General features: G+C 46.5%; 1 protein-coding gene and 1 long non-coding RNA gene across 2 annotated transcripts in view; one reads left to right on the forward strand and one right to left on the reverse strand.

Moving 5' to 3' along the window:
* CDCP1 (CUB domain containing protein 1) overlaps nt 1-27,565 on the forward strand; it is a 57,229-nt gene that overhangs the window by 12,084 nt on the left and 17,580 nt on the right. Inside the window, exons 2-4 of the mRNA XM_072786536.1 lie at nt 16,661-16,870; nt 21,537-21,899; nt 23,057-23,425. Of these exons, the coding sequence (XP_072642637.1) occupies nt 16,661-16,870; nt 21,537-21,899; nt 23,057-23,425 (942 nt within the window). The remainder of the gene's footprint in view (nt 1-16,660; nt 16,871-21,536; nt 21,900-23,056; nt 23,426-27,565) is intronic.
* On the reverse strand, nt 18,756-22,334 carry LOC140610449 (uncharacterized). Its single transcript, XR_012012100.1, has 2 exons — nt 22,239-22,334; nt 18,756-19,506 (listed from the first exon to the last, which is right to left on the reverse strand). It is a non-coding gene; the product is annotated as an uncharacterized lncRNA (long non-coding RNA).

The following is a 27,565-nucleotide window of genomic DNA, read 5'->3' on the forward strand; positions in this document are numbered from 1 at the left end:
AAGATATATGTATAAAAACTGCAGTGAAGTTTGGGGATGGAGACTAGCTCTCATAGGCAGGAAAAGAGAAGGAGGAAGACAAGGTGTTCTGGTGTCTGAGGTCTGTGGGACATCACAACAAACCGTGAGGTTGGCTCTGTCATTCATTAACAATCCCACAGTGTTGTTTTGACATTTCCAGAGCAACCTTCCCACCAGTTAGCAAGACAACTTGCTAACTGATCCATTATCTGGAAAAATGTAATTAAAGGTGATCCTTCAACATCCAGATGGCCAACAGACACATGAAAAGATGCTCAATATCACTCGTCATCAGGGAAAGGCAAATCAAAACTACAGTGAAATACCACCTTACACCTATCAGAATGACTTAAATCAAAACCACGAGAAACGACAGGTGTTGGCGAGGATGCAGAGAAAGGGGAACCCTCTTGCACCGTTGGTGGGAATGCAAACTGGTGCAGCCACCCTGGAAAACAGTATGGAAGTCCCTCAAAAAGCTAAAAATAGAACTACCCTAGGATCCAGCAATCATACTACTAGGTATTCACCCAAACAATACAAAAGCGCTAATTCAAAGAGATACAAGCACCCTGATGTTTACAGCAGTAGTATCTACAACAGCTAAATTATGGAAGCAGCTCAAGTATCCATCGATTGATAAATAGGTAAAGAAGATATGGTAGAGATATAGATATCTATAGATACCACACACACAATGGAATATTACTCAGTCATAAAAAAGAGTGAAATCTTGCCATTTACAAAACATTGATGGAGCTAGAGAATACCATGTTAAGTGAAACAAGTCAGCCAGGGAAAGACAAATACCGTATGATTTCACTCATATGTGGAATTTAAAAAACAAAACAAACAAGCAAAGGGGAAAGAAAAAAAGAGAGAGACACACCAAGAAAGAGACTCTACTATAGAGAATAAACTGATGGTTACCAGAGGGAAGGGGAGGTGGGGGGGGGGGAATGAGTGAAGTAGGTGAAGGGGATTAAGGAGCGCATTTGTCTCGATGAGCACCCAGTATTGTATGGAAGTGTTAAACCACTATATTGTATACCTGCAACTAATATTACACTATGCGTTAACTAACTGGAATTTTAAAACTTTAAAAAAAAATCATGATCCTTCAATGTATGATTTATAACTGGAACCAGCTCTAGGAGCAAAACAAAATGTAGTTGAATGAGGATTAAATGCCCTGTTGCTCTGGGAATTTCTAGCTGGTTTTGTTCCCATCCTCCTCTTACTTCCTGATAATAACACTTAACAGTAGGATCAACTCCTGTTGTACGGAAGGAATGTGGCTCATGAAATGCAAAGTGCTCAGAACCACAGTGTCTTCTCTCCCTTTCAGGAATAACCATCTGCTTTTTTCTTCCACCTGCCAACACAATGTGTTTTGGGGCCAGGCTCCTCAAAACCCTCATCTTGGTATTCTTGATCCCTCAATGCTGTTTTTTTATCTCCCTGAATGTTTAGCATGATTACCTTAAGATCACTGGCTAGTCCCAATACTGGCACTGTCCAGGTGTCAATACACCTAGCCTTGTTGATGTAACTTTTTCCATGATGGTTGAACCCCTATAATATCCATTCTTATTGGTTTAAGACCTGCCATGTCAATATCTTCTGTAACACACCTCCTTGTGGACATAACACTTTTCCGTAACAACCACCGTTCTCTTATAGTGGTCCTCCTCAGTGATGAGACATCTTCCATAATCTTGTTGACACCTCCTATAATCACCACCTTCTGAAGTAATGATGTAATGTATCCTATAATGGCCCTCCTCATTGACATAACACTTCTTGGAAGCTGTCCTAGCCCCAAGGTGAGGAAAGCATATGCCTGTCTGGCCCCAAAGATTTCCGGGAATGTGCAGCCTTCCTTCGCTGAGCTATTTTACCCTGGGCCACCTGGTGTGCCAAAGAAATCATTTTATTGACCTGGCCTGTGGTCATTTGAGATAGCCTCATCCAGAGACTTGTGTTGACACCCCCTTACCCTTTAAGAATGCTGGAAACATCAATAACAGCAAGAGGCACTGATCCCTAATCACTAAAATGAGAGATTCAAACAGAAGGTTGTATTCCCTGTAGGCTGCCCTGGCTTCTGCAATAGTGATACATGCACTCTCTCTAGTTATATCCCCATGAATAACCAAGAGTTTGGGCTTTTGCAGTCAAGAAACTGGTAGACCTAAGGCCCCCCAAAAATCCATTTCACCCCCCCTCTCAGCTGCCACTTGGTGACAGCTGACATCCCCTGGCTGCACATGCTGCTGTCTGTCCTTCTGGTTGCAGCAAGGTTGGAGTGAGGGGTGAGTCAGCTGGTGGTCACCCTCCAGACTGTGATAAACACAGAGTAGATCCCTGCCAGAGTATCAGGAATAAAGGTAGGGAAGGAGGTGGTAAGATGTCAGAGATGGCAGGGTGAGTGGACATCATTCTTTGCCTAGGACTTGTCATTCATGAGGAGAATTGGGATCAGGGCTCTGAGGGGCAAAATGACAGGCCAAGAAAGGGGCTCAAACGGGGCAAACAGGCTTGTTTTGGATGACTAGGCTCCTGCCTACCTATAGAACACAGCCTGTGTCACAGGGGCCTGGACACCAGGGCAAAGGGTAGTGTTGATATTCAGAGTGGGTGTTGGAAAAGCAAACATGACACTTCTCTCTGTGTTGGTGGTGCTGAGTGCTATAACTGAAGCAGACCCCTCCCTGGACGGGGTTGGGGCAAATGCTTGGTTTACCCCAAACCTACCCAGCAGCCTGTGACCTTGAGTGTGATATCTTGGAGTAGCAGGCATGCCTGGGCTTTGGAGTCAGGCAGTCCTGGGTTTGAATCTCAGCAATGCATCTTCCCAGCTGTGAATGTGAACAGTTTACCAAAAGGATATATAGAGAAAGTACCCAGTACGTGGCAAATATTGAACACATGAAGGTGGTAAGTTATTGCCATCATTCCCAGAGGCCACCCTCCACCAGCCCTTAGCTTTGGCCAGCCCCTACACAGCCTAACATTTCTGGACTCTTGGGGTGTTAGGGCCAGGCTTCCCGCTGGCTCTCTCCTTGGTTTCTGGGTTTCATCAGAGGATACTCTTCTTACTCTTGCTCTGCCCACTGGGCCAGGTGAGATGACCAGTCATTAGCTCTCTTGACCACATCATCACCTTCCCTCTGACCCACTCACCTGTCTCCCTGTCACCTTCCAGCATCTGGACACTAAAGTTTTACAGTAAATACAATGTGTTTGGACATCCTCATTGATGTACACTTCCAGACAAGCAGTCCACTTGACAAGCACCATAATGGTAACTCAGCTCAGAAGGGAAAGCTCCAGAGCACCTGAGTGCTTCAATTGGTTGAGCATCTGACTCTTGATTTTGGCTCAGGTCATGATCTCAGGATTGTGAGTTTGAGCCTTATATCAGGCTCTGCACTTAGCAGAGTCTTCTTCTCTCCCTCTGCCCTCCCTGCATACTCTCTCTCTTAAATAAATAAATCGAAGAAGAAGAAGAAGAAGAAGAAGAAGAAGAAGAAGAAGAAGAAGAAGAAGAAGAAGAAGAAGAAGAAGAAAAAGAAAAAGAAGAAGAGGAGGAGGAGGAAAAAAAGAAGAATGTATGTGGGGTTTATTTGTGGGTAGTGGAAGGATGAGTACTCTCTTCCCTTTTTTATTTTTTACCACAATTAAGTGAAGCACCCCTATGGTCCCAAGCCTTGCTTTGTAACATGTACCTACCAGCACATCTGCTTCCAACCCTACCCTCAAAGGAAGTCTTGGCACACCCCACAGCGTCCCTCCCACATGGATGCACAAGCCTAACTCATTGCACACCAGGTTCAGACCACTACTCAGGCTTCAATCAGAGCCCAACAGGTTTTCATCCTCCTTCTTCGGAGTTGAATAAACAACAGTTTGTTGGGGTGCCTGGGTGGCTCAGTGGTTTAGCGTCTGCCTTCAGCCCAGGGCATGATCCTGGAGTCCTGGGATTGAGTCCCACATCAGGCCCCCTGCATGAAGCCTGGTTCTCCCTCTATGTCTCTGTTTCTATTTGTGTCTCTCAGGAATAAATAAATAAAAATCTAAAAAAAAAAAAAAAAAAAAAAAAAAAAAACAGTTTGTTGTAGCCAGAAGTGTGAAACTCTGCAAGAGCCTAAGACCTGGAGGGCAGAGATTTTGAATTGTTTGTGGACAAGAGCTGGTACTCAGCACTCTGCAAGCACAAAGAGGGACTCAGAAGAGGTTTGGTGCATACCCAGGAGGACAGAAGGGGGCCGGGGTAGAGGGTTTGAGTCTCTCATCAGGGCAGGTTTCAAATAGCCTTTTGGGGGTGGGAGATTAAAAACTTTTTTTGAGGCATAAAAAATACATAAAAAGTGTACAGCTTGATACATTTTCCATATGTATATACATGCATACATATTTATGTGTGTGTGTGTGTGTGTGTGTATACGTCCAGTACCCCAGAGTTTTTCCTTCCTTGTTAATACCTGTCTCCCAGAGGATCACTGTTCTGACTTATGTAAGTACAGGTTGGTTTTTCTTCCGAACTTGATACAAATGGATTCCTACCACATGTAGTCTTTTGTGTATGGATTCTTGTGCAGTCATCTCTCTGCTAACTTTTTGTTTGTTTGTTTTTGTTTGTTTTAAAGATTTTATTTATTTATTCATGAGAGACCCACACAGAGAGAGAAAGGCAGAGACACAGGCAGAGGGAGAAGCAGGCTCCATGCAGGGAGCCCGACACAGGACTTGATCCCAGGTCTCCAGGGTCAGGCCCTGGGCTGAAGATGGCACTAAACCTCTGAGCCACCCGGGCTGCCCAACTCTCTGCTGACTTTGTATCAGAAGAACCTGGACAACTAATCTCCATTGGCAAGGCAGGGCCATGGGAACAAAGTACTTTAGGGCTGGAACACTAAGGAAATTAGAGATCCAGCAACTGCTAAGCATTTGGCAGTTGGGCAAGGGGAACTCTGGGTCCGCTGTCCTGTGTTTGTCCATGAGCATGCATACAGATGGGTTCTTCAACTTGCTTCTTTGATTCTTCCCCATCCATCCATGGGATCTTTAGTGACTTTCACAGTCATGGTAACTCACACTTCAGGGTCTAACAAAATGAATCTTTTTAACATTTCATAAAATGTAAATGTGATTTAAACTGGCCTTATGGCATGTTAGCATATCATGAATTATTCATAGTGGTCATAAGCTGAGTTATGTTTGTTGTTTAATTCTGCGATTCCCATGTTCGAAGTCTGTTATGATGCAACTTTTTCTCCCTCTGTAGCCCTCTTTGAAATTATTCCTTCACCCAGTGCAATTTGCTTCAATCTGGAATTAAATGTGAAAGCCCGTGTTTGGGGTTGGCCACAGTCCCAGAGAGATTTATATGTAGATGGATTCATTTGCTCCAGACCGTGGTGCGGAGGATAGTCCACAGCCTAGTTGGGGTCTCTAACATGCATCTCTAAAATGGGGTGTGTCTTTGATCATAAAAGGGAAGAATACAGCAGAAGGGTTTGGATATGCACACCCATCACCATTTTGGAAAAATAATTCAAATCACAAGCCCTGCAGACAGTTGATTGCTCGTGTCCTCTTCAGAGGATCATTCGGTTACTTTAGAAAATGAACAACTGGGAAGCCTGGGTGGCTCAGCGGTTTAGCGCTGCCTTCAGCCCAGGGCGTGATCCTGGAGTCCCGGGATCAAGTCCCACGTCAGGCTCCCTGCATGGAGCCTGCTTCTCCCTCTGACTGTGTCTCTGACTCTCTCTCTCTCTGTGTCTCTTATGAATAAATAAATAAAATCTTTTTTAAAAAATGAACAACTTGCATCTGTGTGTATAAATTTTTGTCTTAAAGAGTTTGGGAATTAAGAGTAGGAAGTGAATGGGTAGACATAACCGTCCTCTGTTTTGATCAACTATTTCAGCAAGTTGGATTGACTCGGGTTACACACAAGTTGCTTTTCACATTGCTCTTTGAACTTTAGTTTATCTTGTCCTTTGGAATTACTCTAAGAGCCATGGAAATGGTAAACTATTTTAAAGATACCTGTGGGTCTCTTTCACTGAGGGGGTGGGAATGTAACATCCTTGGAACCCTGAAATCCCCAGATGTGACTCAGGAAGGCACCTGGCCTGGACAGCAGCTCATCATTACCTTGGGTCATGTGGCCAGAAATCAGCCTTCATCAAAACTGCAACACCAATTGTCTGTGGCCCTTCTACTGTTGCTGTGCTTGCCGTCTTCCCTGCCCTGACCTCCCCAATGAGGTCCTATGTCACAGTCCTACCCTTTCCCTGGTGGGAGGTGGTGCTTATTCACCCCCAGGCCTTTTATTTATAACTGTGGTCAATGTCCAGCCCTTGCAGGTAGGTTAGCTGTTCACTGCAGTGTTTAGTACATGAGCTTAAAGTGAGACCCTTACCTTTGGAGAACCTGTAAGCTCTAATGGGTCCATGGTCAGTGAGTTCTTGTGGCCACCATGGCCCAGCATCCTCAGTTGGGAGGTACCCATGCTGTTTGGAGCTGGAAAATGGTCACCTGTCCTGTTACCCACCCCCTCCTCTGGACTTCCAATAGTAGCCTGAAGCATTCCCCCAGCCCAACCCCGACCACCACACTTGCCCCAGCATCTTTGTGGGGTGCCTTGTGGGCAGCCATCATTCCATATCCCTTTGTCTTGCTGCCTCAGCAGGCAGCTTTGTCCCAGCCAGTCTGGGGAGTGAGGCTGCTGGAGTGGAAAGGGAGACTAAGTAGTGGTGGGAGGTGTTGGTGTGCCTTATCAGGGCTTGCTTGATTTCCAAACCAATGAAGAATGGGTGAGGGTCTCTATCCAGGAGCATATATTCCCTGCCAAGCCAAACTGGAGGCCTGGGTTGAGATTCATCCACTCCAACTAAACAAGAAGGAAATTCAGTAGATGGGGACTTGGGGAATTCTCCTGAATTTGCCTATTGAGTCTGAATTTGCCTGCTGAATCTGACAGTGGCCTCAAGAAGTGCGCCCAATGGGTCCAGACTTCTGCAGGATGCTTTTCCACCGAGACCTGGCATTAGCTCTTTATACCCAGTTCTTTCTACCAGAAATGTGGCTGCTCTTTCTTTGCCACCAGCTTGGCCACATGCCTCCCATCCCACAACCCCTAGGCAGACCCCACAGAGCTGCGAAACCGTTAGCACCTAAACATGCCAATTTCCTTTCCTTGTGTCCTTGCGCTGAGACCTGTCCAAGAAGATGCACAAAAAGAGAACCACATCCCAAACATTTTGAGCTCCAGGGAGCTTTAAATCTTACGTTTAAATTCAGACTAGAGTTGCAAATTACTTTGACATGATGAATGATTTCTGCTAATGCAGGGTGGCTATTTGGCCATTTTAAACTAACATCTTTCCCTTTTGATAATCCCGGAGATCCCCTGGAGACCCAGCAGCCAGAGCATGTTTTATTCCGTCCTGACTGATTGGCGGTGAGAACAAACCATTCTCACAAAGTCCCTGGCTGAGAGTGGAAGTCCTTGGGCAGAGCCAGCTCCGCAGAGTGGTCATCTCTCACGCTGGGTGTCCTTCTGGGCTCCAGTGTCATACCGCTTGGACACAGAACCCGGCCTCGCCTCTTACTAATCATATACCCCTGAGCAGATTACTTAAGCTCTCAGAGCCTCAACTTCTTTGTTTGTAAAATGGGCATTAATATTAGAACCACTCTGTGGGGGTGGTGGGGATTTATAAATACTTTTACCGAATATGAGCAGAGACTGCACGTACTCATCACTCATTGGGTGTTCATCATAATTATTATGTAGGCATGCCTGGTGCCTAGAGTCCAGAGGCTTCTCATCCAAGAGAGACTGGTTAGTTCCAGAAACAGCAACTTCCATTGTGTTCTGTTTTATGTAACTGTGAACGGTTAATTCTTTACGGGTGGGCAGACAGGCGACTTCCTACCATTGCTAAGACTTTCCCTTCAGCTGACCAGGATGTAAATAGACCTGGCCAAGCAGATGCCAGGAGGACTTGGGGTGTCTAAACCAGATGTCCCTCCTCTGTCTGCTGGCCTTACTGCCCCAGGTCCATGGGATTAGTAAGATTCTGAATTTGGTGGTGTGACAGTCCAATACCCCCTCCCCACAGCAGACCCCCTTAAATGGGTTATGTTGTTGGTGATGCCTAGCCCCTGGTGTCAATCAGCAACTCCATGAACTTCCTAAGGACAGCGGCACTTCGACCAACCTTGGCAGCTTCCCAGAGGGCAGCTCAGGGGGGCCTTCCGGGCGAGCAGCCAGCACAGGGGTGCTGGGGTCAAGCAGAGTGTCCCAGCTGCCTCCTTTGTTCATCAGACATGGGGAAGCAAGGTCATATCTCTGAGCCACAAAGGGTTACTGGATCCCACAAGTCAACATACATAGAAAAGGTTCGATAAGCAGTGAATAGGGCCGAGCCAGGGCAAGGAAGGCGTGGAAAAGCTAGGGAGGCCTCCACACTTGCACAACCCTGCGAGGGAAGGCTTCCTTCAAGCTTGCCCCAAGGTGCCTCACCTGCCTCACCCTCCTCCCCGCCCAGCCCTGGGCTTTCAACTATCAACAATAATAGCAGCTAACCTTGATCTCTACCTGGCACCGTTCTAAGCAACTTCATAGGTATTAACTCTTTTAGTCCTTACAATAATGCCAGTATTCTCTCCATTTGCAGATGAGGAATGTGAGGTACAGAAAAGTTAAGGTATTTGCCCAAGGAGACACAGTTAGTGAGTGATAGAGCCAGGAATCCATCCCAAGCAGTCAGATTCTAGAATCTAAGCTCTTAACTATCATGCAAAGCTGCTAAGTTATGCTAGTCCACAGAGGGAAGCCCAAACTGCATGGCCATGACCACGCCCCTTCCCAGCCTGGTCCCTGTCTGTCTCCAGCCTCTTCTTCCCACATATTTCTTGCCCTCCAGCCAGAACAAATACCTTGGATCCATGTTCTTCATACCACTGTGTCTTTGCACCTGCTGTTCCCTCCACCTATCCTTCCTGACACCCATCTCACTATCCCTGGCTGGCAAACTTCTATTGATTTTTCAAGATCCACCTTAAGTTGTGCCTCCAATGGGAAGCCTTCCTTGACCACCACCCCTAGACTGTGAATAGCTGACCCTCAGTGTCTTCAGAGTTTCTCGATTTTCCCTGGTGCCTTCAAGTCACTGGCTATCAGGTGGGGTCTGGCGGGGCAGGCAGGCACATGTATACTCAGCTTACATGAATTCAGCAACTGCTTTCTGCAGGGACTAAAAGCAGAAGAGACTGTATAAAAGGTGTGAATGTCGCCACAGGGTGGATGTGAGGTGGAGAGGTGTGAGGCTCTCTTTATTTGAGAGCACTGTCCCTTCTGCTAATGTCACTTCCTCAGGCTCTCGTGGTCTGAGCATCCCATGCCCCGAGGGATCATCTACAGTTTAACAAAATGTATTTTGCAAACCTGGTGCCTAAAATCAAATCCTTACTTTGTCTGGTGCTCAACCCGAGAAGCAGGGATCCGCTCCACGGATGAGCAAACAACAGCCAGAGCCAATGGACTTGAGAGAGGGGTGTGGATGTGCAATGAGACATCTTCCTAAGAGAGGATGGGGATGGGGCTGTTTTGGCCAGAAAGACTCTTCCCCTTATAGACAGACTTGCTTTGGAATCTGACTCCCACACAGGCTGTGACTGATCAGCCACGCTGATTCATGATTGTACCATTCGGCTTCTGCATTTTGTCTCCCTCGACATCCTGGGCTCTCCTGCAAGACATCATCCATCTAAATAGGTGTCCCCTCCTGCCTGGGCTGGACCCAGGCCCTGCTGGGAGCTGCTTGGTCTGTCTTTGGTGGACAGAGAGTGAATGGAAGTCAAGCTTCTGCCAAGGAACCACACCCAAGAATTGAGGCCGCTGGTTCTGACCCATCTAAAAAATCTTTAAAGCACATTTGTCAGTCTTTTAAACTGTTCTTGACAAATCTGAGAGCAAATAACTTCCCCAATTTATGTCTGTTGGAATCCTTTTCTCGGAGTCTCTTTTCCTTGGATGCGTGTCCCTTGCAAAGAAAGAAATAGGACAGCAGGGTGAAGATATAACAGGGGCATTTGTATAATATCCTGTGATATGGTGATTAATGAATGGTGAATAATAAATGGTGATTAAAACTATCAGAAATTCCCGCCAGAGAAGCTGCTGGTGAGGCAGAAACTAACAAAGTTGTCCTAATAAGGAGAGGTCGAAGGCAGGAGACTGAAGAAGAGAGGTGTGATTCATGAGCACCAGCTGGGAGCCTGGGAGCCCACACGCTGCTTCCGTGAGCCTTGGCTTGGATGTCTTTCAACCCGGAAGACCTCAAAATCTGCCAGAATTTAGAGCATTGTCTGAGTTTCTGTGAACCTGGATAATAGATCTTCCCAAATACTACTCCAGAGAAATACCAAGTTCCTGGGGAGGCAAAAGAAAGAGATGCTGAAGGAGAAAACATCCAATCACTTTCTTTAAACTACACTGCATTTGTCAAGCCCTCACATGTGCTGACCTGGTTGGGGGTGGCTGTGGTGGATGGCTGAGATTTATTCCACAGTGTTGGGATTTCCGGTTTCAAGGTAGGATTAATGATGGTGAGTGTAGAAGAGGGAAATATGCAAGCAACATGTCATTCTCAAACTCAAAGCATCTGTAATGAGTTATGTTATTTTACTCAAGCCATGAGGGTCTCTGCTACGGAATGGTGGAGCTGGGTGTAGGTGAGTAAGGGGAGTCCAGAAATCAAGCATGTCCATAGTTGGATCTTTAGCCTCTCACTCCCCATCTGCCCCCTCTGCTAATATATACATCATTGAGGATGAGGGAGGCAGTCCCGTGGGTGATGTGTCCTTGGCCATGACCCCAGGAAACAGCCTGTCACGTAAATCATCCCCTCCTATTGCAAAAGTGGGTGAGCTTTGGCTTTACTGTGTGTGTGTGTTTCCTCTGGGCAGTGAGCTGGGAAGCTGTGTAGGGATTCTCTGATCTGGGGTACTGAGGAGAGCTGTGAACCATGGCTGCGTGGTGGAATGTACTGGGTTGGCCACTGGGGCGGCAGAAACATGGTGAGATGATAAAAAATAATGCTCACCTGAAGTGACCCATTGATCCCTTTCAATGGTTCATCTTCTTGGTTGGCAAAATGAGTTAGAATGAAAATCTCGGTTATTTTTTTTAAGATTTTATTTATTTATTTATTTATTTATTTATTTATTTATTTATTTATTTATAAGAGACACAGAGAGAGACAGAGAGAGGCAGAGACATAGGCAGAGGGAGAAGCAGGCTCCATGCAGGGAGCCGGATGCAGGACTCGATCCCTGGACTCCAGGATCATGCCCTGGGCAGAAGGCAGGTGCCAAACTGCTGAGCCACCCAGGGATCCCTGAAAAATCTCAGTTATTTAGACCCAAAATAAAAAATATAAATAAACAGGTAGCATTTGCAATTCATGAAAGAAGGATTGGTGTGTTCAGTTGGCTTTCCATATGAGAAAAAATAGTAAAATTGAATCCCTACCTCCTAGCACAAAGGGAAAAAAAGTGTTTCCAATATAGATTCCCAGGTCCTGTGATGAGCATCCTGGACCCTGGGATTTTATCATTCTTGAAGCCTTCCAGAGACCATTTAGAAACCCCTGGGTGGCTCAGTCGATTGAGTGTCTGACTTGGTTTCTGCTCAGGTCATGATCTCTGGGTTGGGGGATGGAACCCCACATTGGGCTCTGAGGTCAGCAGGGACTCTGCTTGAGATTTTCTCTCTCTCCCTCTGCCCCTCCTCCCAATTTCTCTCTCAAGTAAATAAATAAATAAATATTTAAAAAACAAAAACAAAAACGGCAGACCGGGTGGCTCAGCGGTTTAGCGCCGCCTTCTGCCCAGGGCCTGATCCTGGGAACCTGGGATCGAGTCCCACGTCGGGCTCCCTGCATGGAGCCTGCTTCTCCCTCTGCCTGTGTCTCTGCCTCTGTGTGTGTGTGTGTGTGTGTGTGTGTCTCTCATGAATAAATAAAATCTTGAAAAAAAACAACAACAACAAAAAGACAAAACAAAAGAAACCCCTCATCTAGACTATTAACTCCCTAGGGGCGGGAACTCCAGAGATTTTTGTCATTAAATCATTTGCATCCGGCATGGGCCCCTAGAACATATTATGAACCCAGACAATTCTAAAGATTCTAAAAGAAAAATAATTTTTCTTTTCTTTTAAGATACTTTATTTATTTATTTGAGAGCAAGAGAGAGAGAGCACAAGCAGAGGGAGAAGCAGAACCTCCCACTGAGCAGGGAGCCTGATGCAGGGCTCGATCCCAGGATCCTCCCAACTGACTGAGCCACCCAGGCACCCTGAAAAATAATTTTCTAAAAGAGATTATCCATTTTTCTTTGGCTGTCATCAAGAATAGAACGATTGTTATACACCCAGAATTAGTTGGGGGTACAGGTCTGTAGGAAGGAAAAGCTGAGCGGAGACATCGTGGTGAGATCAGCCTTGTTCTTGAAATCTAATTTAAAGATATTTGAAAATATCACACATACCGTTTGAGAAACAAGGCCCACTCCAAAATATTATTAAACCATATTTTAATTATGGTCATGACAACCCTTTGTTTCATTTATTAAGTGCCTACTTTGTGTAAAAACACAATCTTCCTAATACATGTTTTTTCCCTTTTTTTTTTGTTTATTAAGGCATAATTTACATCTATAATCACCAATTTTAAGTGTACAGTTTGATGAATTGTGGCATTTGCATACAATGTGTAATCACCTCCATGGTCAAGATACAGAGTGGTTCTTTCATCCTGCAAAGGCTCCTCTCCCCCTGGTGCCTCTATCCTCTGCCCCCACCTCCCCCTACATCCCCATCAGGCAACTGCTGATCTGCTTAGAGTCTAACACTTAATTTGAAATTTTTTAAAATTTATTTTGAGAGAGTGAGCTTGCTCAAACACATGCATTGGTAAAGGGGCAGGGGGAAGGGGAGGGAGAGAGGGAGAGAATTCCAAGCGGAGTCCCCGCTCAGCATGGAGCCCAATGCAGTCTCATTTCAAGACCCTGAAATCATGACCTGAGCTGAAATCAAGAGCCAGATGCATGATTGACTGAGCCACCCAGGTGCCTCAAGTGAGGAATTTTTAAATAATGCTGTGGCCATGGGCAGCCCTGGTGGCTCAGCGGTTTAGCGCCGCCTTCAGTTCAGGGCCTGATCCTAGAGACCCCAGATCCAGTCCCATGTTGGGCTCCCTGCATGGAGCCTGCTTCTCCCTCTGCCTGTGTCTCTGCCTCTTTTTCTCTCTCTGTGCCTCTCATTAATAAATAGATGAAATCTTTAAAAAATAATAATAATAATGCTGTGGCCAACGGGTGTAAACACAAGGGAGAAATAAGAATGGAGAAGAAATTGATAACCTAGCTAGCTGGGCTGCAGTCCTGAGACTAGACACAGCTTCCCTTGATGGTGAATTAGCCCGACTGGAGCCTCGGGGTTGGAGGCCACGAGAGAGCATGCCATGCCTTCCCGAGACTGAGTGTCCCAAGAATTTTTTGCAAATAGCATGGTAAAGACATTTTTACAATTATAGAAAAAGAACAGAAGGTTGACATATACCGGTTGAATATCACTCTGACAACTGGGTTTCTGAACACGGATCTAGATTCATTTTCATCTGATGTTTTAAAGAACCCCTGGGCCTTCAGCTCTCATCTCAGAAGATTCTAAATGGCTACACGGCTTGAAAATGAAGCATTGGAGTAAATAAACCTCTGCCTCAGAGAGTGTTTTCGCGGTTAATTAAGAAGCTCGGAGCCCCTGGTTCCCACCAAGATTTATTAGCCCAGACTGAAATCCTGGAGGGGTGGTATGTCTGTGAGGTACATCCAGAGGCAGCCAAGACAAGAATTTGGAGACTTTCGTTTTCCCCGGAGCTGCTGAGAGGCTTGTGACTTCTGCTTCCACACGGGCACCAGGCACTGGCTGGATCCCGAGGCTACCACTGAAAAAGGCAGGCAAATTCTTGCTGCCTTCCGGTAGGAAGGAGCTCACATTCTGATCATGGACAGCAAGAACAGATGAACAAGTAACAACGTGCTCTCAAAGACTAGAGCGGGGAGGGACATAAAGCAGGAAGACTGGAAGTGGGAGGTGAGGGGAGCCCTTGAGGGGGCTGGTCAGGGAAGGCTGCTCTGAGGAGATGACCTTTGAGCTGAGACTGGAATGACAAAAAGGACCCAAGCCTTGCTAGAGAAAGAACATTTTAGAAATCAGGACCCAGAGCGCCAGAGTGGCTCAGTTGGTTAAGCGTCTGCCTTCAGCTCAGGTCATGATCTTGGGGTCCTGGGATCAAGCCCCATGTCAGGCTCCCTGCTCAAATAAATAAATAAATAAGTCTTTAAAAAAGAAAGAAATCAGAACCAGCATGTGCAAAGGCCCTGGGGATGGGAGAGAGATTAGTGGGTTTTTGTTTTTGTTTTTGAGGTTAGTGTTTTCAAGAAAGAAAGCAAAGGTGGCCTGAGCACAGTGATCAAAGAAGAGAGGGAGTACAAGCTAAAGGTGGAGAGATTGGGACATTCTGCTCCAAAAAATGCACCTAAGCCATCTTGAAAGCAAAATCAGGGAGGCACCTGAGCTGGTGCCCTGGCGCTCTGAGACATGTGTCACTGCTGGGCAGTGGTTTGGAATGCTTACAGTTGCAAAGTCACTTCTCACTTAGTCAGATACTAGTCATAGACTGGGAGCTGGCAGGAAATGTAAATAGAGTTATTCTAGCCCAACCCCCTCATTTTACGAATAAGGAACAGAGGCCCAAAGAGGGTAAAGGTCTTAATGGTAAAATGGAGAGAATATTTGCAGTTCGTTATCACAGATCAATTCCCACACTATATAAAGAGCTGCCGGCTGGCCAGGCTACAGCAGAGCGAACAAGGGAGACAGGTTCCCAAGAAGACGTTGACAGTAGTCCCAATGTATGATCACACACAGCAGCTGGCCTGGGGAATACAAGTGTGCTCATACCTTCCCGTGAGAGGGAAAATGTATATGACACTCATGCAGGCTAGTAGTTTGGATAACATTAAAGCACATGGCTGGTCAAAAACTAGAAAACCTGAAATGTCACTCATCAGGTGCATGGATAAATAAACCGTAGTTTATGGTGATGATGGAATACTACTTATCAGTAAAAAGAAACACACTACCAATCCCTGCGGAAACTCACAAGCGTGCTGGGCAAAGAAACCAGGTACAAAAGAGAATACACTGTAGGATTCTGTTTATAGGAGGGTCTAGATCAGGCAATGGATAGTTTTCTGGGACCAAAAGCCAAGGTTGACCATAAAGGGACATGAAAAGGGGTCATGAAAAGTTTTTATATCTTGACTATTGTGCTGGTCACATGTATATTCATTTGTTACAACTCTTAAAATGAGTGGGCCCTTTTTAACGTATATGAATTATATCTCAAGTTGATTTTAAAGAATAAATTTTTAGGGGCACTTGGGTGGCTCAGTTGGTTAAGCGTGTGCTTTCAGCTCAGGTCATGATCCCAGGGTCCTGGGATCAAGCCTTGCGTGGGTGTCCCTCCTCAGCGAGGAGCCTGCTTCTCGCTCTCCCTCTGCCCCTCCCCCTGCTTGTGCTCTCTCGCTCTCTCAAATAAATAAATAAAATATTTTTAAAAACAAAATAGGGGACAGCCTGGGTGGCTCAGCGGTTTAGCACCACCTTTGGCCTAGGGTGTGATCCTGGAGTCCCGGGATCGAGTCCCACGTCGGGCTCCCTGCGTGGAGCCTGCTTCTCCCTCTGCCTGTGCCTCTGCCTCTTTTTCTCTCTGTGTCTCTCACGAATGAATAAATAAATCTTTAAAAATAAATAAATAAAAATAAAAATAAATAAAATAAGTAACTTTTTAGGGGCATCTGGGTGACTCAGTTGGTTAAGCGTCTGACTCTTGGTTTCTGCCCAGATCATGATCTTGAGGTGCTGGGATCAGCCCCAGTCCCTCTCCCTGCTCTGGGAAGAGTCTGCTTCTCCCTCTCCTTCTACCCCTCCCCACTGCTCTCTCAAATAAATAAATAAAATCTTTTTAAAAAATTTTTTCTTAAAAAAACAAAAAAAATATTTTTTTTTCTTCCCAGCCTCCACTATGGTTTACATGTATATACTGGGCATGTAAAGCTCTCAGAGCAGGAGACAGCAGCTCTTTGCCAACAAATATGTCCCTGTATAGATAGACGGTTTCTGTACATGGACTTTCGTCTAGTCATATGAGAAGAGGTGTGACAGTTTCTCTGATTGCTATTTAATGCTACACAGATGGGGTATCTGTGCTCACTGCTCAAAACATTAAGGAAGTGGTCCGGTGTTTTTAAGTTTTAGAAAAAATAATAATGCAAATGAGACACTTGTCAACACCCCATCAGCAATAGCCTGCTTCTTTCCCATTGGTCAGGATAGCACTGTCATGTTACATCACCTCCCTTCTCAGACCAGGAGGGAGGGAACAAAGTTGTCAAAGAGGGTTTATCCTTCCTGGACCAACAGAGGGGACAGCAGTAAGTTTGGAGACCTAAATTGTCCTGCTCACTCCATGTTTCTTCCTTCCTCTAGAAGCTTCTGAGATTGCCCTGCCACAAGGAAGTGGCATTACAGTTTTCATAAAGCCTGGGACCCCAGCTCTGCCAGTGAAGCCCTGTTACATCATCAATTCTAAAAGACATAAAACCACGTTGACCATCAAATCTGGAGAAAAAGAGATCTTTTCCTTCAGCTGCCAGGACCCAGAGAATCACTTTGTCATTGATATCCAGAAGAATATTGGTAAGTACACACTCACCAACTGTTTGGCCTCCCTGCCTCTCTTTCTGGGGCTAAACCAGCCTCAAATGCTGAAACCCCATGCTCTATTTAGCTGGTATGTGGCTGTTTGTGGTTCTCAGTGCTTTCCACGGTTTAAGTTGTTGAATCTACAAAACAGCTCTCTGAGAAACACAAAAACTCACCTAAGTTAGCATGGCTAATGAGTCACAGCAGGACAAGAACCCAGGTACGCTGGCCCCAGGCTTTACCTGCCACCCCTGTGCCACACTGTTTCTTGACAGAGCTAAGGATCTTTGAAGCTTCAGGTCTGGGATGCTCCAGCTGAGGTGCTGTAAGTTTTTAAACTAAAGTTTAAAGTTGTTAAACTAAAACTTTAAAGCTAATTTAGTTCAGGGGCACCTGGGTGGCTCAAACCGTTAAGTGTCTGCCTTTAGCTCAGGTCATGATCCCAGAGTCCTGGGATTGAATTCTGCATCAGGCTCCCTGCTCAGTGGGGAGCCTGCTTCTCCCTCTCCCTCTGCTCCTGCCCCTGCTCATGCTCCCTCTCTCACTCACTCCCTCTCAAACAAATAAATAAAATCTTTTTTAAAAAAAGTTTTGGGACAGCCCTGGTGGCGAAACGGTTTAGCACCGCCTGCAGCCCAGGGTGTGATCCTGGGGACCCAAGATCAAGTCCCACATCAGGCTCCTTGCATGGAGCCTGCTTCTCCCTCTGCCTGTGTCTCAGCCTCTGTGTGTGTGTGTCTCTCATGAATAAATAAATAAAATCTTAAAAAAAAAAGTTTTGGGGGATCCCTGGGTGGCTCAGTGGTTTAGTGCCTGCCTTTGGCCGGGCGTGATCCTGGAGTCCCGGATCAAGTCCCACATCAGGCTCCCTGCATGGAGCCTGCTTCTCCCTCTGCCTGTGTCTCTGCGTCTCTCTCTCTCTCTCTCTCTGTCTCTCTGTGTGTCTCTCATGAATAAATAAATAAAATCTTTAAAAAAAATAAAAAGATTGTTTAAAAAAAAGTTTTAAACCTAATTCAATTCAAATTTAAATTAACTAATTTAATTTTAAGCTAAAATGTTGCTGATGAAGAGCAAAAAAGCAAGGGAGGGGCAGCCCAGGTGGCTCAGCGGTTTAGCGCTGCTGCCTTCAGCCCAGGGCGTGATCCTGGAGACCCAGGATCGAGTCCCTCGGGCTCCCTGCATGGGGCCTGCTTCTCCTCCGGCCTGTGTCTCTGCCTCTGTGTGTGTGTGTGTGTGTGTGTGTGTGTGTCTCATGAATAAATAAATAAAATATTTTTTTTAAAAAAAGCAAAGGAGTTGAAAGACAAAGAAATTGGGAGCGCCCAGGTGGCTCAATTCGTGGAGCCTATGACTCTTGATCTCAGGGTTGTAGGGTAAAGTTTCACACTGGGTGTAGAGATTACTTAAAAATCTTTAAAAAAAGAAAGAAATTGGAAGGTTGAGGACATAAGTGTGGTAAGGTGGGTCCGAGAGACACAATGGGGTAAACAGTAGCTTTAAGGCTGAGAGAGCTAGATCTGGCTTCAAGCTTTAGGCTCCTGATCATGTGAGCTCATCACGTGGCTTTGAATGAGTCACTTAACTGCTTTGTGACTTGGTTTTTTTTCAACTGTAAAATAAGTCATTGTACCAACCAACAGGGCTTTCTTGAGGGTGAAATAAACTAATGGACTCAAAATGTTTGACACACAAGGTAACAAACTATGGCTATTTGGGATTATTGTTATTCCTTATAATTTGAATTTAGGATAGGAGATTGACATAAGGTATAATCACCAGGCAGAAAGAATTAAATCTATCATTTCCCAATTGCTTTAGGTGAGCATGTTGGCTAGGAACCTAGAGGTCATAACAACAAGGAGAACACTATTTGAGATCCAATCAAAGCCATACCCAGAAAAATTTATTTTGCCTTTCATTGAAAATAAATGAATCGGGCAATAGATAAGAAAAGGGAGTACAATAAACCTTAGAAAAAAGAAGTTCAGAAAAACAAAAGGAGCAATTAAAGTATTACCAGCAGCTTTAGAACTACATCTGATAACTCAAGCTAAGGCATGGTTTTTATAAAGACTAATTAAATAGACACATCTTGACTAGTCCTCTGGAAAAAAAGAAAGAGAAAAATACAAATATACAGCATTGAAAGGATAAATGTTGATTGAATGACATTTGCAGAGCCAATTTCTAAAAGAGACTATGTACAACATTATTATAATAAGTATGAAAATCTGAATAAAAGGAATAATTTGCAGGGAAAGTGTTGTGAGCCAGATTGACTCATAGAAAATTAGGGAACCTGAAAAAATAAATAATGGAAGAGGATATTGGAAACCACGTCCAAGAGGGGGGAAAGCAGGGTTTGGGTTAGTTAGACATGGTTTCATAGAGGATCCTGTAAAACTTCAGGAAGATAAGTTCTTGTGATATTGAAACCATTCCAGAGGAGGTAAAGGCTGAATAGTAAATATCTCAGATCATCTTTGTCCCAACCACTGGGCTCCACTGTTGCAGCGTGAGTCAGCCACTGGTAGTAGGGAAACGCCTGGGCAGTGGCATCCCACATCTTTATGCTCGGTGGTAGGGATTGTGCTGAACCGGGCTCATGAGCTGTGACTTGCTGACCCCTGTTCGAGAACACGGAAAGAGGTGGATTTTCTTAGTTAATGTAATAAGGCTCTTAAAACCCCAATATCAAAATGTGCCAGAGCATAAAAAAGAAAATCACTGCCTAAAGAGGGTGAAGGGGTACGCCTGGGCGGCTCAGCGGTTGGGTATCTGCCTTCAGCTCAGGGCGTGATCCTGGTGTCCGGGGATCGAGTCCCGCATCGGGCTCCCTGCATGGAGCCTGCTTCTCCCTCTGCCTATGTCTCTGTCTCTATGTATCTCTCGTGAATAAATAGATAAAATCTTTTTTAAAAATTAAAAAAAATAAAAAGGGTGAAGAGATCTCAGGAGACCCCCAGCAGGAGCTAATCCATGTGGCCCTGGGCACTTGGAGGTATGGATGGATGGAAAGCTCTGAAAAAGGTGGCTTTTTTTTTTTTTTTAAAGATTTTATTTGTTCATCTGAGAGAAAGAGAGAGATAGAGCGTGAGAGCACAAGCTGGTGGGAGGGGCCAGGGGAGAAGCAGACATCTCGGTGGACAGGGAGCCTGACGTAGGACTGGAATCCAAGCCCGGAATCATGACCTGAGCCGAAAGCAGATACTTAACCTACTGAGCCACCCAGGCGCCCCAAAGGTGGCTTAATATCATGAAGTCTCCATGAGCTCCTAAAAATAGGTCCTATCTTTGCCCATACACAAAAACTAATTTTAGCCACCTTTGTCACCTTATCATCTCACCCCGTTTCATGGGTTAGGCAACGCAATGTGTTGCAAGAGCTCAGGCAGACCAAACACAGCCTGAGCTTTCGTCCCGGGATTGTGTGTACTGCAAACATGCTGGTCACCCAGATTCCAAGGAGTACTTTGCAAAATTGAGAGTTTGAGTGTGAGTGACCCCAGAGGTCCTAGCCAGCTCTGAAATTCTCCCATAATCCCACTTCAAGTTGGCAGTCCTTTCAGACACCCCACTGGAGCAGCACTAGGAGCAGGAAGATCCCTGCAACAGGGGCCTGAAGCCACTGCACCTTTCAGATTCCCCACACTGGACACAACCAAGTCTCCCTGTTCCATCTGCCTTCATCACTTCTTCCACAGGCCCATTTCTTCCTTGCGAGCAACATTTCTTGCTTTGTTTTAAAAGGCTTAGGAAACAGGGGCAGCCCCGGTGGCTCAGTGGTTTAGTGTCGCATTCAGCCCGGGGTGTGGTCCTGGAGACCCGGGATCGAGTCCCACGTCGGGCTCCCTGCATGGAGCCTGCTTCTCCCTCTGCCTGTGTCTCTGCCTCTCTCTCTCTCTCTCTCTCTCTCTGTGTGTGTGTGTCTCTCATGAATAAATAAATAAAATCTTTAAAAAAATAAAAAAAAAATAAAAGGCTTAGGAAACAAAATACATCAAAGGATGTCATTTGGCTATTAGCTTTTAAAAAAGGAAAAATTCAACTGCAGTGGTGGTAAAACAGCAGCATTACAGCCACGAGGCAGGACAATCACTGGGCCTCTGGGCTCCAGCCATTAAGGGGGCTCGTAAGTTCAGAGTGTTCTCAGTGTGTTGAGGAGTATGTGGATGGAAAAACCAGTTTTGAAAGGTGGAACTCGGCACTGTGCCTTTGGAACAGTGAAACCGTGACTGTCTCAGACCCAGGGGACCTGGGCTAGCCCATCGCACTGGTTCTGTCACAAAGGGTCTCCGTCCGGCTTCCAGGAAGGCCTCGCCAGGTTGTGTCACTCGAAGGGAGGAGGTCAGGCTTGGCTGGTTCACCCCTGCCTTGCGGGCGGTGACTGGCTGTGGGCTGCTACCCACCATGGGAGGGGAAGCAGGTGCAGGGCGCCCCCTCAGGCTCTCTAGCCCAAAGGGGCTCCCCCAGCCCGAGCACACATACGCCCCCCAAGAAGAGTGAGCTAGCTCTGGGCCACTGACACAGGCACAGCCAGGAGATCGTGCATCTGCCTGCCGGGGGGGGCCCCCAGCAATCACCCCAGGGGTCAGGGGAGGCAGTGAGTGGCCCCGTAGTGTTTGTGACCAAGCGAGCTTTTGTGACTGTGTTTCAGACTGCATGGCAGGCCCCTGTCCGTTTGGCGAGGTTCAGCTTCAGCCCTCAACATCGACGCTGCCCACCCTCAACAGAACTTTCATCTGGGACGTGAGAGCTCACAAGAGCATTGGTCTAGAGCTACAGTTCGCCCCGCCGCGCCTGAGGCAGATCGGGCCCGGGGAGAGCTGCCCCGACGGGGTCACTCACTCCATCAGCGGCCGCATCGATGCCACCGCTGTCAAGATAGGGACTTTCTGCAGCAACGGCACTGTGTCCCGCATCAAAATGCAAGAAGGGGTGAAGATGGCCTTACACTTGCCCTGGTTTCACAATAGGAACATCTCCGGCTTCAGCATCGCAAACCGATCTTCTATAAAACGTGAGCACACCCCTCCATCCCCACTGTTTGCTGAGGCTGAGACACACACACACACACACACACACACACACACACAACACACGGTTCTAGGTCAGAAACGGGCAGATGTCAGCGCTCTCCTGTGACTACCTTGAAGGAAGATCCCACTCTTCCAGAAGTGGTGCGGATCTCCTGGTGTGAACCCACCCTTCTCTGTGAAACAAACTGTGCACCCACTCTCTTTTCTTGGCCCTTTGTGCTGTGAGGCTTCTTTTCAAAACGTGAAGTGGAACTGGCCCTCCACACCTCCCTGGATTACCTCATGTCTCATGTCTTAGTCCCAAGTTGTAGCCCTTTCACCTTTTATGTAATTGTATCCGTGGTGTCCTGGATCCGGTTCGCACCAGTTCACGACAGCTGATGGTTGAAGGTTCAGGAATTCTGCGAGCTGATGCTAAACAGGGCCGTTAACAAAAATGAAATTAGGCAGACTTACAGTTAAAATAAATTCGTTTAGGGGGGATCCCTGGGTGGCTCAGCGGTTTGGCTGAGGATCGAGTCCCACATCATGTTCCCTGCACGGAGCCTGCTTCTCCCTCTGCCTGTGTCTGTGCCTCTTTGTCTCTCTCCCTCTCTCTGTCTCTCATGAATAAATAAATAAATAAAATCTTAATTAATTAATTAATTTTAAAAATTTGCTTACAAGCAAAGGTAATAAAGACTCAAAACTCATCACTTCCTTTTTTTTTTTTTTTTAACTCATCACTTCCTAATGAGTTCACTACATTTTACTGTTACCTGTGCTCTTGAGGTTACTTATGTCAAACACACCTCTACAGTGGAAATGCCATACAATGGGGAGCTACTGCCCATCTGCTCCAGACTCCGCATTCATGTCACGTTGGCAGCTTGAAATCAGCCATGGTGGGAATATTTACAGCAAGGAAATGGACAGACACTACAAATTAAGGCTCCCCCACCCCATCTCTGGGTTGGTCATTAAGCATTTAGTCACCCGCCTCTGATGTATCCTCATTGGAGATAAGACAACGCCCAGAGCTTAGGACCTGAGAATTGCTCTCAACGCTTCCTAACCCTGCTGCCTCTCAGCCATGAGCAACCAGGGCACGTTCTAACCACCTCTTATTCTTTCTCATTTGGGTCCTCCTCCCAAATAGGACTGTGCATCATCGAATCTGTGTTTGAGGGTGAAGGCTCAGCAACCCTGATGTCTGCCAACTACCCAGATGGCTTCCCGGAGGACGAGCTCATGACGTGGCAGTTTGTCATTCCCGCGCACCTGCGGGCCAGCGTCTCCTTCCTTCGCTTCAATGTCTCCAACTGCGAGAAGAAGGAGGAGCGGGTGGAGTACTACATCCCGGGCTCCACCACCAACCCCGAGGTGTTCAGGCTGCAGGACAAACAGCCCGGGAACATGGCTGGGAACTTCAACCTCTCTCTGCAGGGCTGTGACCAAGATGCCCAAAATCCGGGGATCCTCCGGCTGCAATTTCAAGTTTTGGTCCAACATCCACAGAACGAAAGCAGTAAGTGAGCCCCACCTTCTTTTCCCCTCCTCCTCCAGCTCTTTTCCTTCCTGGGTAGTCTGCTTGGTGTGAGGTTCCCTTCCTATTGCTCATCTATGGCTTCTGGAACACTTGGACTCTGGACCCTGTAAGAGTTTCAGGAAGTGCATTGCCAGGCAATAAGACAGGCTCTTGGGTGAACGCCTGGCACGCTGCTCCATTTCAACACAGTGAGAAGCAAACGAGAACTTGCATTCAGGCTGTTGTTTTTAATGAAAGTGTTGGAAGGTCACTTTTTTTCCCCTTAGAGCACAAGCAGTGTGGGGGAGGGGCAGAGGAAGAGGAAGAGAGAGCATCTTCAGCAGGCCCCATGCACAGCAGAGAGCCTGACGTGGGGCTCCATCTCAGGACCCTGAGATCATGACCTGAGCCAAAATCAAGAGTCAGAGGTTAGCTCAACCTACTTAGCCACCCAGGTTCCCGGAAGATTACTTTCTAAATTACATATCTTAACTCTCAGTGTAAATCAGGATGGTCTCAGCACCATCAGTAGTGATAATGATCATGAACCCTGTTTAATTGGCTGAGTGCCCCATACCACGCACGCATACTCCGTGCCCAGCCCCGACCTAAGCATACCACTTAGCCTCGCTAATCCTTATGACAACCCTATAGGGGAGGCAGGAGTTATCCTCAATTACTGCTGAAAAACCAGGAGGTTCAGAGAGCTTATTGAACTAGCCCAACATCACATAGTTTGTCAGGAGCAGAGCAAGCTCAGAACCCAATGCCTGTGCTCTGGATCATTCTGAATCCCACGTGGGCTGTTGAGAATGAGGTTGCACATCACTCTACACACATTTTACAGAGATGCCATGAACCCAGAAAAGGTTGAGTCAGGGCCAGGGTTAGAGCAAAGTGCCCAGCATGCAACATTGAAGGAGGCATCCACTCTGAGGTGCTTGCTCTTCAGGAGGTGCTCACCGTCAAGATCATGTAAGTGCAAAAAAAAGAAAAAAAAAAGATCATGTAAGTGCAAGGCCAGCTCCTGAGAGTAAGTGCCTCCTTAAACTTTGCTCCATGAGGAGTGGCGCGAGTCTTGAAATAAAAGGTACAAGATGGGGACACCTGAGTGGCTCAGTCGGTTAAGCGTCTGCCTTCAGCTCAGGTCATGATCCTGGGGTCCTAGGCATCGAGCCCCAAGTCAGGCTCTCTGCTCAGCGGGGAACCTACTTCTCCCTCTCCCTCTGCCCCTCCCCCTGCTCGTGCTCTCCCTCTCTCAAATAAATAAATAAAATCTTTAAAAAAAAAAAAAAAAGGTACAAGATGAGTTCAGAGTGACTGTTCCTGGGGCCCATCTGTAACCTGGAGTCTGCAAAGGAGCAAGTGTGTGACAAGTGGTCTTGAACCTGTGACATGTGCTCAGGACAGGTTCTATCCCGAGGACTGATTCTCAGCCTTGTTTTGATTAGTATTTACCTCCAGGAAGCAGGTGCAGACCCAGGCAGAAAAATTAAATGGAAGAGTAATATTCATTTTAGTAGAGCTGATAAAACATCTGGAAAGCGACAGTGTGGGACCCGCCTGTGGGGTTGCCTGGCTGGCCTTGCCTCAGCAATTCCCTCTGGGTTTTTCCAGAAGCTGTAGCCCTGGCGTAACCTGACCAAGATGCCTTTTGATTTACAGTAACCATGTAGAAGTAACTGTGTGTGTGTGCGGATGCGTGTGTGTGCCTGCTGACACATTTTTATGATTCCACTGTCACAATTTCATCATCGGAATGTTGAAAACAGCCACATAAGAATCTGGAGATGGTGTGGGTTTGAGGTTAGGAGACAGAGGGATCCGTTGATCATCTCAGCTATGGTGAGTGCTGCCGATTTATTGCATTTCCTGGAAGAAGAGCTGAGCTGATTTCCGCAACTAATCAAATTCTTAAACAGGCTTTAACCAGCATCCATCCAGAAGGGCATGGCTTTAGTTTCCAGATAAGTAAAGAGAGTTAACTGCAATGTAAAGCCATTTGGTGGTGTCACAGCTTCACATAAAGTGTAGAGTCTGCCCACGTGGATTTGAATCCTGGTTCCTCTATTTACCAAGTGATTGTGGGCAAGGCCCTTAACATTTGTGTGACTCGGTCCCTCGTCTTAAAATAGAGGATAGGCCCACCCTCGTTAGGGGTGTTTTAAGGATGAAATAAGGTACACAGTGCCTGGCAGGCAGTAAGTACTCTTTGAGTGTTATCCTGCAGGGTTCTAGATCAGGGAAGGGACACAGGGGTGAAAAAGACACAGTGCTTGCCCTTAGAGATAGACTACAACCCAGTCACTTCCCAGGAGTTTCACTGGTATGCCATGGGTTCAAGGCAGGGTACACACAGCAGGCTGGTAGGAGTTTCAGGGAGAGACTCGTGGCAGAGCCTGGCGCTTTCCAACCTACCTGGGAGGCCCCGGAGGGTTGGTGCCCCTCATTGCCACTGGAAGGGGCTCTGTGTATTGTTTCTGCTCTTTCTGCCTTGGACATGAGAAAGAAGCAGCTGCAAGGAGTGCTTCCAGAGACTGAGTCCCTTGTGTAGGAGCCTCTGCCCTTCCTTCCCCCAAGAGTGTGAAGGCAAACCTGGGGCTGGTCTCCTGCTGTCCCTCCCTGAACCCAGGCCAGGGCCTCATGCCCCTCAGTTGTCCTCCTTTGCCCCCAGTGGGGGAAACGACTACCCAAACCAAAGCCACTACACCAAGAGTGCTCCTGTGGGGAGTTTGCATTCATCACATACCCTGTTGTATTTATCTGACTGCACATCTGTGTCCCACTAAACTCCTCCCAATCAGGAACCTGTTTTATTCTTCTATCTGCCTACACGCACCACAGTTTCTGGCACATTTCAGGCCCTTTGTAAATTCTTACCAAATCTCAAGAGGCAGCCTCTTGCCCAAAGTAGCTCAAGAACCAGATACCATCCAATGACATAGCCCATCAGAAGGGGCAAGATGGTTATGCTTCACTGGGGGCACCCGGGAGAGTGGCTGTTCCAGGAAGTCAGATGAGGGGAAGAGCTTGAGAAAGAAGAGCAGGAGACCTTCTCAAGCCTGGAGATTGATTATCATAGCAACTGTGCAAAGCCAAAGCCTCAGCACCTCAGCAAGGGCAGAGGCAGTCATCAGAGCCCCAGCAGCACCTATAGCCCTCATCATCCACAGCAGGACCTGACCATGCTGGGCCCACACTGCAAAAAAACAAACAAACAAACAAACAAACAAAACAAAATATCAGATAGGCTCAAACTAGAGCCAGAGGAGCTCTAAGGCATGTCTTTCCATGGCTTGACCATAAATATTCTATGTTGGGATGGGTGATGGACAGTCTGCCCTGGGCCTGAGGAGTAACCCATCTGGCTTGCTGTGAGCATGTTTGTGAGCACTGACAGCTTCTGCTGCCCAAAGCACACAGCTCCACCAGAGCTCAAGCCATATTCATCTCTACCAAACAAATCTTGTTTTTCAGTGTTCCATTCTGCACTCTCTTTTTTATTTTTTATTTGTTGATGGTACAATACAGGTCTTGAATAACACAGGTCTAAACTGCACAGGTCTACTTATACAGACTTTTTTTATTTCAATAAATACAAATATAACATCGTAAAAGTATTTTCTCTTCCCTTTTGATTTTCTTTTTTTAATATTTTGTTTATTTATTTATCTATCTGACAGAAAGAGAGCACAAGCAGGGGGACGGGCAGAGGGAGAGGGAGAAGCAGGCCCCCCACAGAGCAGGGAGCCCAATGTGGGGCTCAATCCCAGGACCCTGGGATCATGACCTGAACCGAAGGCAAATGTTTAACTGACTGAACCACCCAGGATCCCCCCTCCTTATGATTTTCTTAATAACATTTTCTTTTCTCTAAATGACTTTATTGCAAGAATATAGTACATGGTACCTATGACATACAAAATATATGTTAATAGACTGTTTATGGTATTGATAAGGCTTCTGGTCAACAATAGTTAGTAGTTGGGATCCCTGGGTGGCTCAACGGTTTAGCACCTGCTTTCGGCCTGGGGCATGATCCTGGAGACCCGGGATTGAGTCCCACATCAGGCTCAGAGCCCACATCAGAGCCTACTTCTCCCTCTGCCTGTATCTCTGCCTTTCTCTTTCTCTCTCTCT

This window comes from Canis lupus, chromosome 19 (genome assembly GCF_048164855.1).
Source record: "Canis lupus baileyi chromosome 19, mCanLup2.hap1, whole genome shotgun sequence".
Taxonomy (NCBI): Eukaryota; Metazoa; Chordata; class Mammalia; order Carnivora; family Canidae; genus Canis; species Canis lupus.